At 49.2% G+C, this 14,729-nt stretch overlaps 5 protein-coding genes across 5 annotated transcripts; all 5 read left to right on the top strand.

The window, feature by feature from the left end:
• Window positions 1-429: 429 nt before the first annotated feature.
• On the top strand, window positions 430-2,739 carry FPRO_10346 (uncharacterized protein; the record flags this gene model as incomplete). Its single annotated transcript, XM_031231301.1, has 1 exon — window positions 430-2,739. The coding sequence occupies one exon, from the start codon at window positions 430-432 to the stop codon at window positions 2,737-2,739; it is 2,310 nt and encodes a 769-aa protein (XP_031081351.1).
• A 2,026-nt stretch (window positions 2,740-4,765) lies between these two features.
• On the top strand, window positions 4,766-8,764 carry FPRO_10345 (uncharacterized protein; the record flags this gene model as incomplete). Its single annotated transcript, XM_031231300.1, has 7 exons — window positions 4,766-4,794; window positions 5,618-5,853; window positions 5,905-6,155; window positions 6,568-7,036; window positions 7,220-7,746; window positions 8,409-8,463; window positions 8,511-8,764. The coding sequence occupies 7 exons, from the start codon at window positions 4,766-4,768 to the stop codon at window positions 8,762-8,764; spliced, it is 1,821 nt and encodes a 606-aa protein (XP_031081350.1).
• Window positions 8,765-10,011: 1,247 nt separating this feature from the next.
• Window positions 10,012-10,357, top strand: FPRO_10344 (uncharacterized protein; the record flags this gene model as incomplete). Its single annotated transcript, XM_031231299.1, has 2 exons — window positions 10,012-10,227; window positions 10,310-10,357. The coding sequence occupies 2 exons, from the start codon at window positions 10,012-10,014 to the stop codon at window positions 10,355-10,357; spliced, it is 264 nt and encodes an 87-aa protein (XP_031081349.1).
• A 528-nt stretch (window positions 10,358-10,885) lies between these two features.
• FPRO_10343 (uncharacterized protein) lies at window positions 10,886-11,158 on the top strand (the record flags this gene model as incomplete). The annotated part of the gene is made up of 2 exons (XM_031231298.1): window positions 10,886-11,069; window positions 11,115-11,158. 2 exons carry the CDS (start codon window positions 10,886-10,888, stop codon window positions 11,156-11,158), a joined length of 228 nt encoding a protein of 75 aa, XP_031081348.1.
• Window positions 11,159-12,027: 869 nt separating this feature from the next.
• Window positions 12,028-13,995, top strand: FPRO_10342 (uncharacterized protein; the record flags this gene model as incomplete). Its single annotated transcript, XM_031231297.1, has 1 exon — window positions 12,028-13,995. The coding sequence occupies one exon, from the start codon at window positions 12,028-12,030 to the stop codon at window positions 13,993-13,995; it is 1,968 nt and encodes a 655-aa protein (XP_031081347.1).
• Between the last annotated feature and the right edge of the window lie 734 nt (window positions 13,996-14,729).

The following is a 14,729-nucleotide window of genomic DNA, read 5'->3' as shown; positions in this document are numbered from 1 at the left end:
TCAAATACATCAGAAACACATCCGCGCTCTGGAGTCTCTCAGTACAGACGGAAGGGTGTAGAGTCAAAAACGACATGTACGTGGGACGTTCGACTTGAGATTCCAAAGAATATACGAAGGTAAAAATAATGAAAATGAGATCAGAGTTCCTAGAACACAAGTGCAAGATCAAGCAGATTGATGTCATTGTGAAATTGAAAAGGCTGTGAATTTATTCCGTTTCATGTTCCGGCTCGATTGTTGCTGGCCTGAGCCAAACAGTACAGGACCTTATAGTTCACTTTTTAGTGCGGTGGAGACTGCTCTGTACAGACTTCAACTGTCCACCGTACTGCGGCTCAGCGACGGGACAACGATTTTCACAAAACACGGTGAGCTTCGCCACAACAAACGCGGTTTACATATTAATCTCCAGTCACTAGATTCGCCATGACTGACCAGATCGACCCGATTGGTGATGCCCTCGCCAACTTCTTCATCGATTTTCATCACAGGAAGGATTCGGTGCCTGGCCAACCGACTGCTCAATTTGGTCACATCAAGATCCCGCCATATCGCCTCGAGACCAGTATACGAAAGCAAATCCTGGATATGTTTCCAGAAGAGAAGTATATAATGTTCGTTGTTCCAGACATTGAGCCGGAAGTCGAGCAGGGCTATCTCTCTAATGGGCATACCACCATCAAAATCATGGCGTACCACAGACTGTTCGAACATATTCGAAGCAACTTCAACCGAGACGCAAATGAATCCGATCATACGATCTGGCTAAAATATAAGGATCCTGAGAGACGGTACAGGGGCGGCTGGCTACCACAGAAGATTGTCATTATCTTTCAGATTGATCCCAACATTCCAGCGGATTGCGCGATATCACTGGCCGGAATCGTTGAGTGGTCGCTGGCACAGTCGACTCTACCAGATCACAATATTCGGCTGGTGACCCTCTCAGCAGAAGAGGATTGTGACCTTCTCAAGAGACTCCTGGATACCTCAGGTCTCCAATATCACTTCGCCGACCTCGACTTGGCTCAACACGGAGAGCTCGACCCCTTGCGAAACTGCACAATCATAAATTCTAAGTACATGGATACCCAAGTGTCGAATATTCTGGCACGAGTCCGAGGAGAACCTGAAAAGTCTCGTCTCATTCTGTGCTTTGACATTGCCTTTTACAGAGCCTTGGAGGCGAAGCAGAGTCCTGAGGACGACCAGTTCATTGACAAGGGCAGATTCGCAATCGGCTCAGGCGATTACAGCCGTTTGGTCTACAGGCTAGAAGGTCCAAATACTCGCTTGATGTTGATCGCGCCAGACGTTGCTATATTACCACTCACCATCAAAGACTTCGAGGAGATACATGTTGTGCTTGGCTACAGCAAGACGGCACAAGTCTGGGACATTGGGTTGCATCAGATGGTCCGCCGTGACTATCCTCTGTCAATGGAAGACCGCCGCCGTCAACTTTGGTGGGCTTATCAAGGAAATGAAAAGTCTGTTTTTATGCATATACAAGACGGCCTGAGCCCGCATGAATACATCGAACAGGGTTATGCTGGCCCCCGCTTTGTCGAAGCACACCAACTCGGCGGTTTCATTGCTACTGTCACCAGCCTCCCATGGTTCTCCAGAAATCGCGATGGTATCATCAAGACCTTCGCAACCAATCCTTTCGTAGTACGGGAGATCACAGACAGACTAATCAGACAACAAGTGATCAAGTCCAATGGTAGCGCCCTGACTAGCAAAGAAGCAGATATCTTCGTCGACACTTTACCATTGCTAAACTATGACTATCGCCTGGCCCTTTTGGTTGCTACCGAGGCCTCGCCGGTGGTCAATCGCATCAAAACACAGCTGGCTGCTATGCTCACCACTAACCTCGAGGACATAGTCACGTTGGACAAAATCCCCAGGCTACCAGATTGCATTTTCAAGGAATGTCGTGGTTTTGGCCCACCACTGGCGGGGCAAGGTTCACTGTGGCTGTTCCTTGGCTTACTCAGGAACCGGGATCAACACATTCAGGAACATGACGAGTATATGTCTCTTTACGACAACCTCGATGGATTCGTGTCTGTTGACGAATCAGTGGGCGGAAGGATTGAGAAGGTCTTTGGCCGATTGGCCTATCTCGTTGGTCGACATGGCCGAGACATCAACCATCGGCCGTTTGTTTTGATGGAGACTGGTGACAGGACTCCATATGCCCAAAGCACGCTTCTTGACGATTTGCTGCCTTGTTGGATGGAATTTGAGGATATGACTCCATATGACCAACGCATGCTTCATGGTTATTTTCTGCCCCTTCTGAAGGAGACTGAGGAGATGACTCCGGAAGAGCAGCGCGAGCTTCACGGCGATCTATTCAGAGCATACATGTATCAAGCTACTGTATGTCACGAGCAATTAGTCGGCGATGGAAGCCACAGTGGCTCTCCCACGATTTGCACTTTATCCGGTGGATCCAGATGTGTGCTTGGGCCCCCTGACATGTCACCAACCAATTTGATTGACATCCTTGGTCTTCTTCGGGGCAGCGGTGACAAGACAGTCATTGGCTTTTCCCACTCCCTCGAGACAGAATTTGATAACAACACTCTCATCTTGAGAGACTGGACTTTGATTCCCAAAGATGTTGTGTATGAATGGGAAAAAAAGGCTGGACCGGTGGGAAGTGTTCTAGCGATGCTGGAGCCAATTGTTAGCCACGAGGGGTTTGCTGACGACGAAGTTTGAGGGTGATTTCATGTTTGAAGAAAGCCGAATCATTCCTGAATGTGTATGGTTATGGTACATGTTGTATCGCCAATCGGGTTCCGCCTCTAGCTCCACATCGGCAATGGTTGAAGGATGGACAATCATTAGATGTGTTTCTAGTTACACAGTAGGAAAAAGAATGATTGTAGGAAACTTCAACATATTGCCAAATAGTGTTAGCCCGAGTTTTACAGGTCGATTTCAAGACAGCAATACAGAGTTTGCCAAACTCTATAATTAGTGGCAATTTGCCTTCAGTGAAATGGACAAGGACACAGCAGTTTACTCATCTAAACAGGCCTTAAGGTAGTGAGTAGATGCCTGCCAACACCAACAATTGAGGTTACATTTACGCATTGCTCACTGTCACATTGACCAAACCATCTTTGTCGCTTATGAGTGCAAATGATATTGGTAGTGTTCATGAAAAGATTGGCGACTAGCGATTTAGGGGGACATCTCGATGCCTCCTTCGTTTGGGCCCAATCGAAGACGCACGGTGAAACTTCATGGGACTGTTGGACGTCCTTGTGACTCCTTGTGCCATATATCTGCCTGGAATAGACGAGTGCAGTACGTTCACTGAGCTGATATCTCATGCCAGATTTTGCGAGGATGATGGGGCTTGAGCTGGCTCTTGAGAATTGCGAGACAACCATGAGAGCCCTGTTTTGTCATGACTTGCCTGCTGGCGTTTCTCTCCCGCCATTCCTTTTTATTTCGACCCTTTTCCGCTTTTCCATCAACTCAGCAAAGGACTTTTGGCCAATTCTACCGTCTCTCAAACTTTATGGATCTTGGGGAAGTTGATTGCGTCCGTTGGTCCTTAGGCATCTGGATGCAGTCCATGAAAAAGCATGAACTTCTTTAGAGGCTGTAGGAGTCTTTCTTCTCCGCTTGACGTATGGATAGCAAATGCGCATTCTTTGCCATATTCGTTTGTCAAACTTGATATCTAACTCAAATTCAAAAGATGTGCTAACTTGTGATTCCTGACGGCTTAATTATTTCATTCCATGACAAACATGATGATGGCTCAAGTTCCCCATTGTAAATCCGAACTTTTGCTGGAAACATGCAGTATCAGATGAAACGATGACAAGTAACATATGACCTAACAATCAGATTTTGTTTGAGTTTTATCTTTATATAGTTTTTAAATCAGGTTTCTACCTGGACGAGCGCTTGCAATAGGTTTACAAGCATTCGTGTCGTGGAATTGCACTGTTCAGGGTAAACAAAAGAGTCGGGCCCACTCTTACGGGCCAGCGCGTTCAGACATTTGGCTCAAGAGACGGACAACAAGCTCAAACCACCCAAGCTCATACAGTTGAACCCTCAACTGGTTCTCTACGCGCAAAGTTGCCGACATTGACTAAATTACAAACATGAAAATCCGGTTTCTGCTTGACGTGCAACTCCACAATCGCGATGCGGTCAAACTGATTCTGTCAACACGCAAACCACGCGACGGTCCAAGCAAGACAAGCGGCCAAAGCATCATTCTGTTTTGCTGCCAAAAACACCAAAAGGTGAGCGACTTGGCAATATTTGCGCAGAGAACTGACATTTGATTCCTAGACATACAGTCAAGCGAAGCGACGCCTCAAAGTCCGATACGGTCGACCATCATCCCTCACGAAGCCCAAACCATACCCTGCTCTCTTTTTCGACACCGCACCGACCCTCTTCCAATGTACCCTCTCCCCACACGCTTATCTGGAAAGACACCACGCTAGCCCCTGATATTGGCTCGAGCCATGTGGATTGCACGCGGCGTCTGTTAGTGGCGCAGTCCAACTCGTCTATGTGGATCGTGGACAAGGGCTGGTCGTGGAATTGCCTATTCCAGATTGCGTGAATTGCACAATTGGTCACATCAATGTGGGATGGAACCTTGTCTCAGCCACGGCAACGGCTTCTCACCATTCTCCAACAGACTCTGATGATGTGATGGACTACCATCGAAGACGTAGTCGTCGTTCCCAGTACACAATCTCTCACCATGGATCTGAACTTCAATAACTGGTTCCCGTATGTTACAGATGTATGATGGCATGTTTGATCCCACAAAAAGGCCGATTTCTCCAAGTGATGTCCACTTGAGATTGAGATACATTTGTTGAGCATGTTTCATGAATTTGCTACTGTTTTGTCAAGCATACTTGCCAGGACCTCGCTTACAAGTGCATTTCAGCCTCGAATCTTCAGAACTAGATCAAACCTTTCAGCTGTCGACGGCGCAATCCATTTGGTCTTTGCCATGACACGTCATGGTCATCGCAAGCATATGAAGATGCATGGAAACAAGGGTTTGTGATGGAGGAAAGGTCACATGATTCTGCCTATAAATGATCCCTTTCCCTCCCTCCTCCTTCACTCATTCATCTCAAAGTGCGATCATGGTATCAGTCCATATCCTCTCTTTATATATATACATCCTCTTTTATACCTTGGCTGACACCAAGAGGTCCGCTACTCAGTGCCCAGTCACATGAACTCCAAGACTGATAAACTATAGGTGAGCACTTTCATGGACCTCAATCTCTTCCCGATCAAAGCTGATGATCAGAGAGAGAAAGTGTGCGTAAGCCATGAACCGGCACTCGAGTGAGTGTCAAGTCTATCTTGTTCACCTAGCTGACGTCTGAACACCAGATCTCCCCGGGTCATCCGAAGTGACCTCCTTGAAGCTGAGTCAGCCATGAATTCTCTCGTTTCTCAGCTCGACCACGTTCCTTAGAAGATGGAGCCCTCTAGAGCAGACACCTTCATCCCCCACAACCTACACATCTATATATAAGTAAGTTACCAAGCCCACCAGAGTTCTCTGATGACTGACAATTGGCCACATCAGATTATACCCTGATGTTATGCACATGGCTTTCGGCAGTGCCATATATAACCCCTCCGGACAAGAGTGCTCGGCCGTGGTTGATGCTTTTGGAAATGTCTCGCAATTTCCGACATACCAAGCAAGGCGACTTCGTCGCGTCTTGGCCTTGTGCAAGCGGCATCGCACCGACGAGTGCGACTCTTTCAAGAAGCTATCCCTTGCGGAAAAGGTCAAGTTGCTTGTAACCGGTCGGGCTAGTAAGCCTGCGCTGGCTCTCTGGTGAACACTCCTGTACGAGTTCCTCGAAGCGAAGGAGACTCAGCATATCTCTCCACCAACTGGATTTCCTTGGACTGCCAAGTTTGCTATCGAGGTGTTCCAGGGCAAACGCGGGAAACCAGTCAAGGAATTCCAGACAGAGCTTGACGCCACCCAAGACCCAAAGGCGTTGCCTGTTGATACAGCAGTCCGGTCGCTCCAGATGTCTGGAGCTACTACTGGTTCCATGAAGGTCGCCGCTTCCCTCTTCGTGCTCATATCCCACGACCTTGAAGGTTATGTTTGTCTTTACACCCGCTGCGTCATCAAAGTCTGCTGATGCCAGTTAAGCTCAACGTGACCGCGCTTACTTTTCTCTTGACTGAAATGAGCGCCCCAACAACAATCCACTCCCGCCGCCATCACCTCAGAAGCCTGGCCAAAAAACGAAGGGAGAGATTGAGGACCGCCTCATGCGTTCTGAGATCATGCTCTCCCCCATTAAAGGTGTACAGTACCTGCACGTCAGATCGGCGACTTTGTGACCTCAAGTCACCCTTTTACTCAGCCGGCTTGCAGCACACTCGCGAAACTTGTCGTTCACCGGCTCTGGAGTGGTGACCACCGTCTTTTTCTCGGCACCTTGATTATGAACAGAATGGTGAGGGTACACGAGACGGTGACTGATATCGAAGCTGACAAAGACAACCCAGACATCGGGCGGGCTGTTGATTGACGGCGGCACTGACCACGGAGCTGGCCGTGTCGAAGAAGGAAATCGAGTCTTTGCAACCATACATCAGCATCTGGCACCATGTCAAGCGGCTACGGAAGCGAAACCGACGAAGTCGACGTCGGCTCTGAGGACTCCTACACCCCTCTCAGCTCTCTCTCTATCTAGCATCATTGAGGATTTTCAGAACCCCCCCGAGCCGTATTGGCTGGCAGATATCCGTTTTGGCCACCTTGTCGTCCCAAGCTGCCTTAGCGCGGAAGAGACGACAACTCGCGAGATCATCTCTGCAATCCGGGGTCAAGAAATCGATTGTCCCATCATCTTCGTCCATTCTCGCCACAAGCAGCGAATATGCAGGACGGAAATGCTGGATCTTCCGCTTCTTCCACAGTATAACGAAACAACATTAGAGTACGAATGGTTCTCATCTATTCTCGAGAAGAACCGTGCTGGCGACGGAACTGGCAACTGAAAACAGGTCGAGGATGCGGACGAATGGGAAAGTAGTCTGATGCTGCCAAAGCAAGTGTTTGTCGTATTCTCGATTGACCCTTACATGTCTGCCGATTGCGCTCTGGCTCTGGCCGGACTTGTTCAATGAGCTTGCGATATCTCTGAGACACAGTCAGCATCCATTCGAGTTCTCACGACATCCAACCTCTTCGGCAACAACTTACTGTCTGAGCTCGTGAGCATCCGCTCCAGCTACCCTGTCGCTCACTACGAGATACCCATCCCACGGCATGTATACGCTATTCCTGAATACGCTGTCGACAACTCGCGTGGCAATGCAATGTACAACATCATTGAGAACCGAGTTCTAGCCAGAGACCAAGACGATGCACATGCCATACCTTTTGTCCCTCCACTCACCAGAAAGGACGTCTTTCCGACTATTACTCAATCCCTTTCACACAACACCCTGCTCCTCAAGCATGTCAACGACACAGGTCCCATCATGAAATGGCGACTTACATTGCAGTCAACCCAGAAACTGCACGACAACCCTGCCACCGTCATTGAAGTTGATGCGGAGCACCCAATCCCCTCCTTTCTCGATGGCTATTCTCACGCCCAAGTTGCACTCGGCAGGCGATACATGAGAGAGATATTAGACAAGGATATCAAGCAGGGGCTGCCCACGGAGGATGAACAGGTCATATGTTGGCCAAAGATGAGATGAGCGAGGGTGTTTCGTCAAGCCAGAAACAGTAACCAATGAACCAAAATGAAGACGTTCAGAATTGTAGAACTCTTGCTCCTGATCGTCGGGGACCTCAGAAAATATGCTCCCCAACAAGATTCCGCAAAAACTCTCGAGCATCTCTGCCCCGGCAAGAGATACGCAGCAAGTACCTCTTGATGCATCCATCATCCCCCCCAGAGACATTTGCCAGCGACGAGTCTGGCTGTGTGGGTTATCCGAACCCACAGGTATGTGCATGCTGACTTGAAAGTTCGCCGTCTTCGCGACCAGGCTCCCCTTTAGCCTTTTAAAGGCAAATCACCAGCGCGTGACGACGTGAGCGACGGGGTGTCGTCAGCCTACAAGCAATGGCGAATTGATCGGAATTTGCCTGTTGACACCTTTGAACAGGATGCAAACATATTCTCAAGTCCCTCTGTTGCGGGGGCAAATACGCAGCAAATACCTCTTGATGCTTTCCTTATTCCTCCCGGGGATATTTCCCAGTGACGAGCCAGGCTGGATGGTTTCATCCGACAGATTGGCAGCGACTATGCCGAACACGTTGGTGAGAAGCGTTGGGTGTCAGAGCAAGTGGTCAGTCAGAAATTGGCCAGCGAAGAGCAAGGTAGATCGGTGCTGGATTCTTCGAGTACAACGTCGATAAGAATGCCTGGAGAAAAATCTGTAAGTTTTTCCTCGATATTCCTATTGGGACATGCTAACATTGATAGTCAAACGACTCGGAGATCAAGCCCCCCCTTGGCTGTGGAAGGATGGACCTCAGCGTGATGACATGATCGGCCGTATATCGCTGGTCTACAGACAGTGGCGAATTGATAACAATTTCCCTGCTGACACGAACGATGGACCTACAAGCTATATATTAGAAACCTCTAAAGCTCATGGAAAGGCGACTGCCATGCGGTCATCAGCATATCAAATCGGGAAACTCAGCCGTCGGTCCATGGAATCAGAACAGGGTTAAAGAGAGCTGACAGACTTTATTGAGCGCCAACAGAGCGACGCATTTATTTGGCTCACCATCAGTCCTGCCATGTCCATCAATGGCTTCCAATTTTTTGGCGACCAGAATATCCGTGTGTCATGAGCCGTCTGGACGACAGGACTCCTCAACTGGTGTCTTACAGTACGCGCTTGGCCAAAGAAGAGCTTATTTCTCAGCTAAGTAGTCGCCAGATGACCGCGACTCAAGCTCACATCTACACGGAAGACGCGTACATGGAATCATGTATTGACAGGATCATTCACTCATGTTGGTCAATGACATCGAAAAACCCCACCCGGAAAGTTTTGTCACAGCCGTCGTTGATCTCCCATCCTGGGCATGGAGCATTGGACAATAGTTGGACAGATCTCTATATGCTGATAAGCATGCTCAAAGGACACCCCATTATGACCTTTCTTCTGTTCAATGCAGCATGTCGACAGACTTTAGACTCAGGCCATCCCCAACCCGAGGAGTTCCACAAACAGCGTTATATTCAGCTACTGGATGCAATTAGCCTATGGCGACCACAATCAGCAATTAGGGACTCATAACCCTCTTTGGACAATCAGGAGATCATCAGATTACCTCTTGCGCCTGAGGACCCAAGATGCTCCAATGTGGAGGCTGCAATACGTAAAAGATGGAACCAGCAATCAGAGGACCAGGTGGAGGCACGGTGGCACACCTCACTTCGAAAGAAGTCTTCCGGCCTGATCGGTATGAAGGGCATCAAAGATCTCTACTACATAGATCTTAAGAGATTCTGCCTACACTTGCAAGTCCCAGCAATAATGCTATCGCCGGTGAATCGCCTGCAGTTCGTTCCCAAGCGCAACACATTGATCACAAGAGCCACCTTTTCTAACCTGAAGCTTATCTGACACAGCTGATCTTTTATCCAATCCGGGATCTGAGGCACCCGTTTCATCGACACTCTCCTTTACGCTGGGAATTATCGCGTCATCGTCAAAAGTTTCACTGGCTTGTCTTCTAGGAGGATGGCTTCGCAGATCCTCAACGACAATCTGGCGGCAGTGAGGGGCTTCAATTACCTGATACCCTATATAAGCTCCACGCCGACGGCAAATGGCTCATGTCTTTTCTGGCCTGCTCTGTCGCATTGGTGAGCATACAGCTGTAAGCAAATCTCTACCGGCAAAGTCGCAGCTAAAGAGCCCCTTCAATATAAACGACTTGGAGCTTATTGGAAGGCAATCTACAGCATGACTTCGACAGAGCTCAAAATCAGCTACCCCACTAAAGCCGTACACAGCGCCGTCAAAGCAGCCAAGGACACCGATGAACGTGCACCTCAGAGGATGAACGGCGGGCTTATAGAAGCCGCAAACACCGGTCAAGCTTTACCTGACATGGTGCAAAAGCTTCGCATTGCGGCAAGGGAGATTGTTCTTATAAGCGACGCGGGGAGTTCGGTACACGTAGGTGCAAGCAGGTACTCAAGATCGCTGTCAGACCCAACCGTGGCACTGCAAGTCTCTCTGCTGACTAGGTCTCCGACAGCAAGCAGTCATTCAACCCGCGCCATCGCCCCCAATCGCAGGCGACTAGCTGGCCGATCTCGGAAACCCCATGACTCTCGTTATAAGTCTTATGAACCCTCTGATCACTTGACGAGCTAAGGTGAAGGAAGAAAGAGCAGGTTTCAAGGTCCTCCAACACGCTGTGTATGTGATTGAGCGCGTGCCCGTCAACACTATATATACTATCTACTAGCCGCCAACGGTGTATGCAAAGCACCGGCACCCCCTCGTCGCCTTGTCGCTGGGGAAGATGACCACCTCGCGGGCGTGTCAGGGAAATTGAGCATAGCCTCATACTGCGGGTAATGCGAGCCACTAGCTACTCCGCCCATATGACCCCCCCCCAGGAAGCAGAGTCTGAGGCAGAAGGCTCTTCAGTCGCTGCAGCACTTCGCCACCTAGGCCTGCGATTGGCCCCCGATAGTTCGGCAGATAGCCGGCAAGCCATTTAGAGACGGAAGAGGACTCACCAGTACCCAGGTTTACATCTACAATGATCAACGCCTCGGGTCCTTCACTGTCGGCATCAACTCAAACATTCGGCATTTCTCCCACCATGTCTGGCAAACAGGGCAACACCTCTGGCTATGAGATCTCCGCCATCATCAGCAATCCTGCCAAAGCCGTCGCGATGTACAACAAGGTCATTGAGGCAACTGGTTGCACCACCATCATCGCGGAGTTCATCCCCGCCCGCGACGACCAGGGTATTGACCAGTCTGAGACTGATACCGTCTCTGGTAAGCGTGAAACATCTTCTGATTATGCCATACTAACCTATGTAGTCGATGCTGTCAACTCATCCAATTTCTCCGGCGAGAACCGATAACCCCTGCTCCGTTGAGGGTCACTCTTCTGCCAAAAAGAAGTAGTACGGATGTTTACCATGGTGGAAAGAATATTATGATGCTGGTTGGGCTGATGGAGTACGGTGGTGGAATGGGGAGCTTTAGCTGATCTACTTGCAGCGTCGAGAGTCGCATCCTTCAACAGCATTTTGGTGGTGATCGGAAGTATCAAACTCAGGGCGGAGCGACGCGAAAGCTATATTAGGGTATGATAATAGTTAGAGGCTAAAAATTGGCAAATAGCTCAATTGCACGCCGTCCAGAATGATAAGTTCTATCTGTTGATTTCAGCATTCAGCCACAAGTCTCATCTGCAATCCCAAAATGCAACCAATTTCTGACACTTGGAATTAATGATTATAAAATTAGAGTATAATTACTTTTAGAAACGGAGTAATGCATTCTTAATATTTTCATCCTGACACAAAGCCTTCATCTGGTCAAGATATGTGCTGGGTGAGATGGAATGACTAGGAAAAGGGAAGTCATGAAGTAAATTTGAGTCTGATGAGATTGTAAAACTGTGCATTTGCTCCTTTATCTTGGGCTTAGCCCTTCAAGCCGAGAGAGTAGTCCCGTCAGTTGCTACAGTAAAGAAGGAAGACAGTTGCCAGACCAGCTTTAGTGACTTGGGTAATTGAATATGGCATATTACATCAAGGCGCTTACGGGATACTTGGAGCCTTTAAAGAATTAAATCCTGAAACGACGGGAAAGGGTACCTATAAGTATCAAGGTACTGAAATCTTGGTGTTTGCCTGAGGTACTTGTTTAAGTGACTTCCTGGGTACACCTCCTTCCTTCTCGGACTCAATTCTTGTCACCTGAACACTCACTTCGCAACATCAAAATGGAGCGACAACCCGAGATCACGCTGTTCAATTTCGAAACCATTGACTGGCTCTTGGAGTCGGTGGTTGATCGAACCTCTGCGGCCACCATCCGCAGGAAACTCCTTCACGCCTATCAAATCGTTGAGCAGAAGGATGCCAGCGCGATAGAGACGCTTCGGCAGGCAGAGGCTCTGATGTCACAAGCCGACGACAGGTCGAGGCTTCTCGAGGATGAGCGGAATGCTCTCCTCGAAGAGAAGGAAAAGTTGCTTCGAGATGCAAAGCAGCTTACCAGTTTACCTGAGACTATAGATAGCCTCACGTCAACCTTGTCCTCTGCGGCAAAGGAAACCCGAGACCGTATGGCCCAGTCTCTGGAAGAGATGACCAATGCCACCAGATCGCACCAGAGATCAATTGACACCTCGTCTGGTGAGACCTCCAAGGCCATCCGAGACATCAAAGCCGTCGGAGAGAGCCTTGACACAACCTTGAGTGGGCTCAATGAGAGGTTCCAGCACAGCTTGAAGCCGGAGCACGTTGCCGAGTTGACTAATGGCTTCACAGACAGTGTGAAAACACTGACTGAGTCAATTAAAGGCATCCCGGCGAATGTGCGTGCAGGGCTAAGGGATGAGATGACCCTCGAGAGTTTCCTCAAGCCATTTGAGCTTCGCGATAAGTTGAGCCTCAAAGAGGAGGAGCTCAAGAAGGCATATGTGGAAAATCAGCGACTGATAGATCAGTTGCAGACACTCAGAGGCTCCAAGGCCGAAGTAGATCTTCTCCTCCAACAGGAGAAAGACAGAGTCGGCCGGAGGAACCAGTACGTCTCGCAGCTGCAATCGGAGTTAGAAGTTGCCGAGAAGCAGGCTGAGGACATCCCTGAGCTGCATCGACAGCTACAGGAGGCCAGGACGGAGGCCGGTCAGATCCCTGAGATGCAGCGACAGATGCAGGAGATTATGGCGGAGGCTGAGCGTGCCAGGTCTCTCTCTACCGATCTAGACGAGCTCAATTGTCTGTACGACGTCGCTCAGGAGAAAATTCGCTCTCTGGGTGAGCGGCTCGATAGCCAGACAAATCGAATCCTACAGCTTGAAGAACGGGAGACAAAGACCCAGCAGCGCGCGCGGGATTTGGAGGAGTCAAGATCCAACTTTGAGGCACAGATCGAACAGCTGACAGAGAATCTCGCGGATGCCCAAACCCTTCACCAGGAGGCCAAGGAGTCCCTTCAAGGACGGCTCGAAGACAAGGTCGAGCTCCTGAATTCCAAGGATTGGGAGCTCGATAATCTGCGCAGGGATCTGGGCGACACGAGACAGCTCCAAGAACGTTTGAGGGAGGCAAATGCTCAGGTTCAGGACCTTGCCAATCAGGCTAGAGTTTCTAACTCTAATGCCGCCACTTACCTTCAAGACTTCAGTAGCTCTTTGGCCCGTGAAAATTTCCTCAGGGATAAGCTTGACGAAGCTACTGGCGAGGTTCAGACCCTGGAAGCTGAGCTAGAAAATGCCCTGAGGCTCTCCTCCGATGCTGAGACGGAGAGGCAAGACCTTGGCAGGCAGTTGACTGATGCAAAGACCAAGCTCACAGAGCTGGAGGGTCAACTAACCCGAGAGACTCAGCGATCACTCCGGATCCCTGAAGGCAGTCTTGGAGAACTTGCCAGCATGTATGCTGAACTTGCTCGCGAGGTGGTAGATTTGCCGATCTTATCCCAGGCACTTGCTCCATACGACTTCAGAACGCTCGCGCTCGCGATAGCTCCCTTGCTCTTCCGACTCGAGTCAAAGACGGAACTCGGCGTCTTTCTCGATTCCGGGTCATCAGAATGGCACTGCCTAGAGAACGTTTTAGATGGCATGCCAAGGCCCGAGGCAATAAGTCGACGTAAATGCACCGATCATGAGACTGAATGTGTGCTTGTCAGAGTGGCAACATCTGGACAGCGGGCCGTATTGGAGTTCTACCTCCACTAAATTGTAAATTAGTAATTGTGTTAAGTTTAGTTAATGCAGAAACATTGCGCTCGGCGGATCTTTTGTGCTGTCCCAAATGACCTTATAATCTTGAGTGACGAAGCAGGTCCTGTGAACATCGAAGAGCCTCACCACTAGTTGACGCCTTTGAGTACAAGGAGACCGCTCTGGTGGGATATTGCGCTCAATCTCAACATAGCCAAGTCAAAATACACAGTGGCCCAGATGAATCAGATTGTTTGGACGGTAGCAATGATGCTTTCGAGGCTGAATCAAATCCAACGAACCGAACTGAAGCATTTATACTGAACCACCTTAATCTGCCACTATCTTTTGTTGCTTAGCCTTGATAGAGGCAACAATCAGTTCAATCTTTCAGCCTGAGACCAATCACGAAAGAGTACATACATTAATGCTTCAGTCATCCCTGGCGCCAGGACTCCCCCCTCCCACCCAAAACATACCACACCTGTGTTGCCGCTTTTCTATGTTCATCAACAACCAACTCAATCAACCTGCCCTTTTTTCGTATAGACAGTGGCTATAGCGCCCCCAAAAAGCCATATGTGCTGCCACGAGTGATGCCGAACATGCCGATGCCATTTGTGAAGGTGAGATGATCACACATTTGAAGTGTATCACTACGGGATTAATCATTATTCTATGGCAACACATAATATGTACGTAAGAGATTTTCGGGGTTTACAACAACAAGTATTCCTTTCTATCGATAT

The sequence above is a fragment of the Fusarium proliferatum genome (genome assembly GCF_900067095.1).
Source record: "Fusarium proliferatum ET1 genome assembly, contig: FPRO_scaffold005, whole genome shotgun sequence".
In the NCBI taxonomy this organism is placed as follows: domain Eukaryota; kingdom Fungi; phylum Ascomycota; class Sordariomycetes; order Hypocreales; family Nectriaceae; genus Fusarium; species Fusarium proliferatum.
This window is presented reverse-complemented; position numbering and strand designations above follow the sequence as displayed.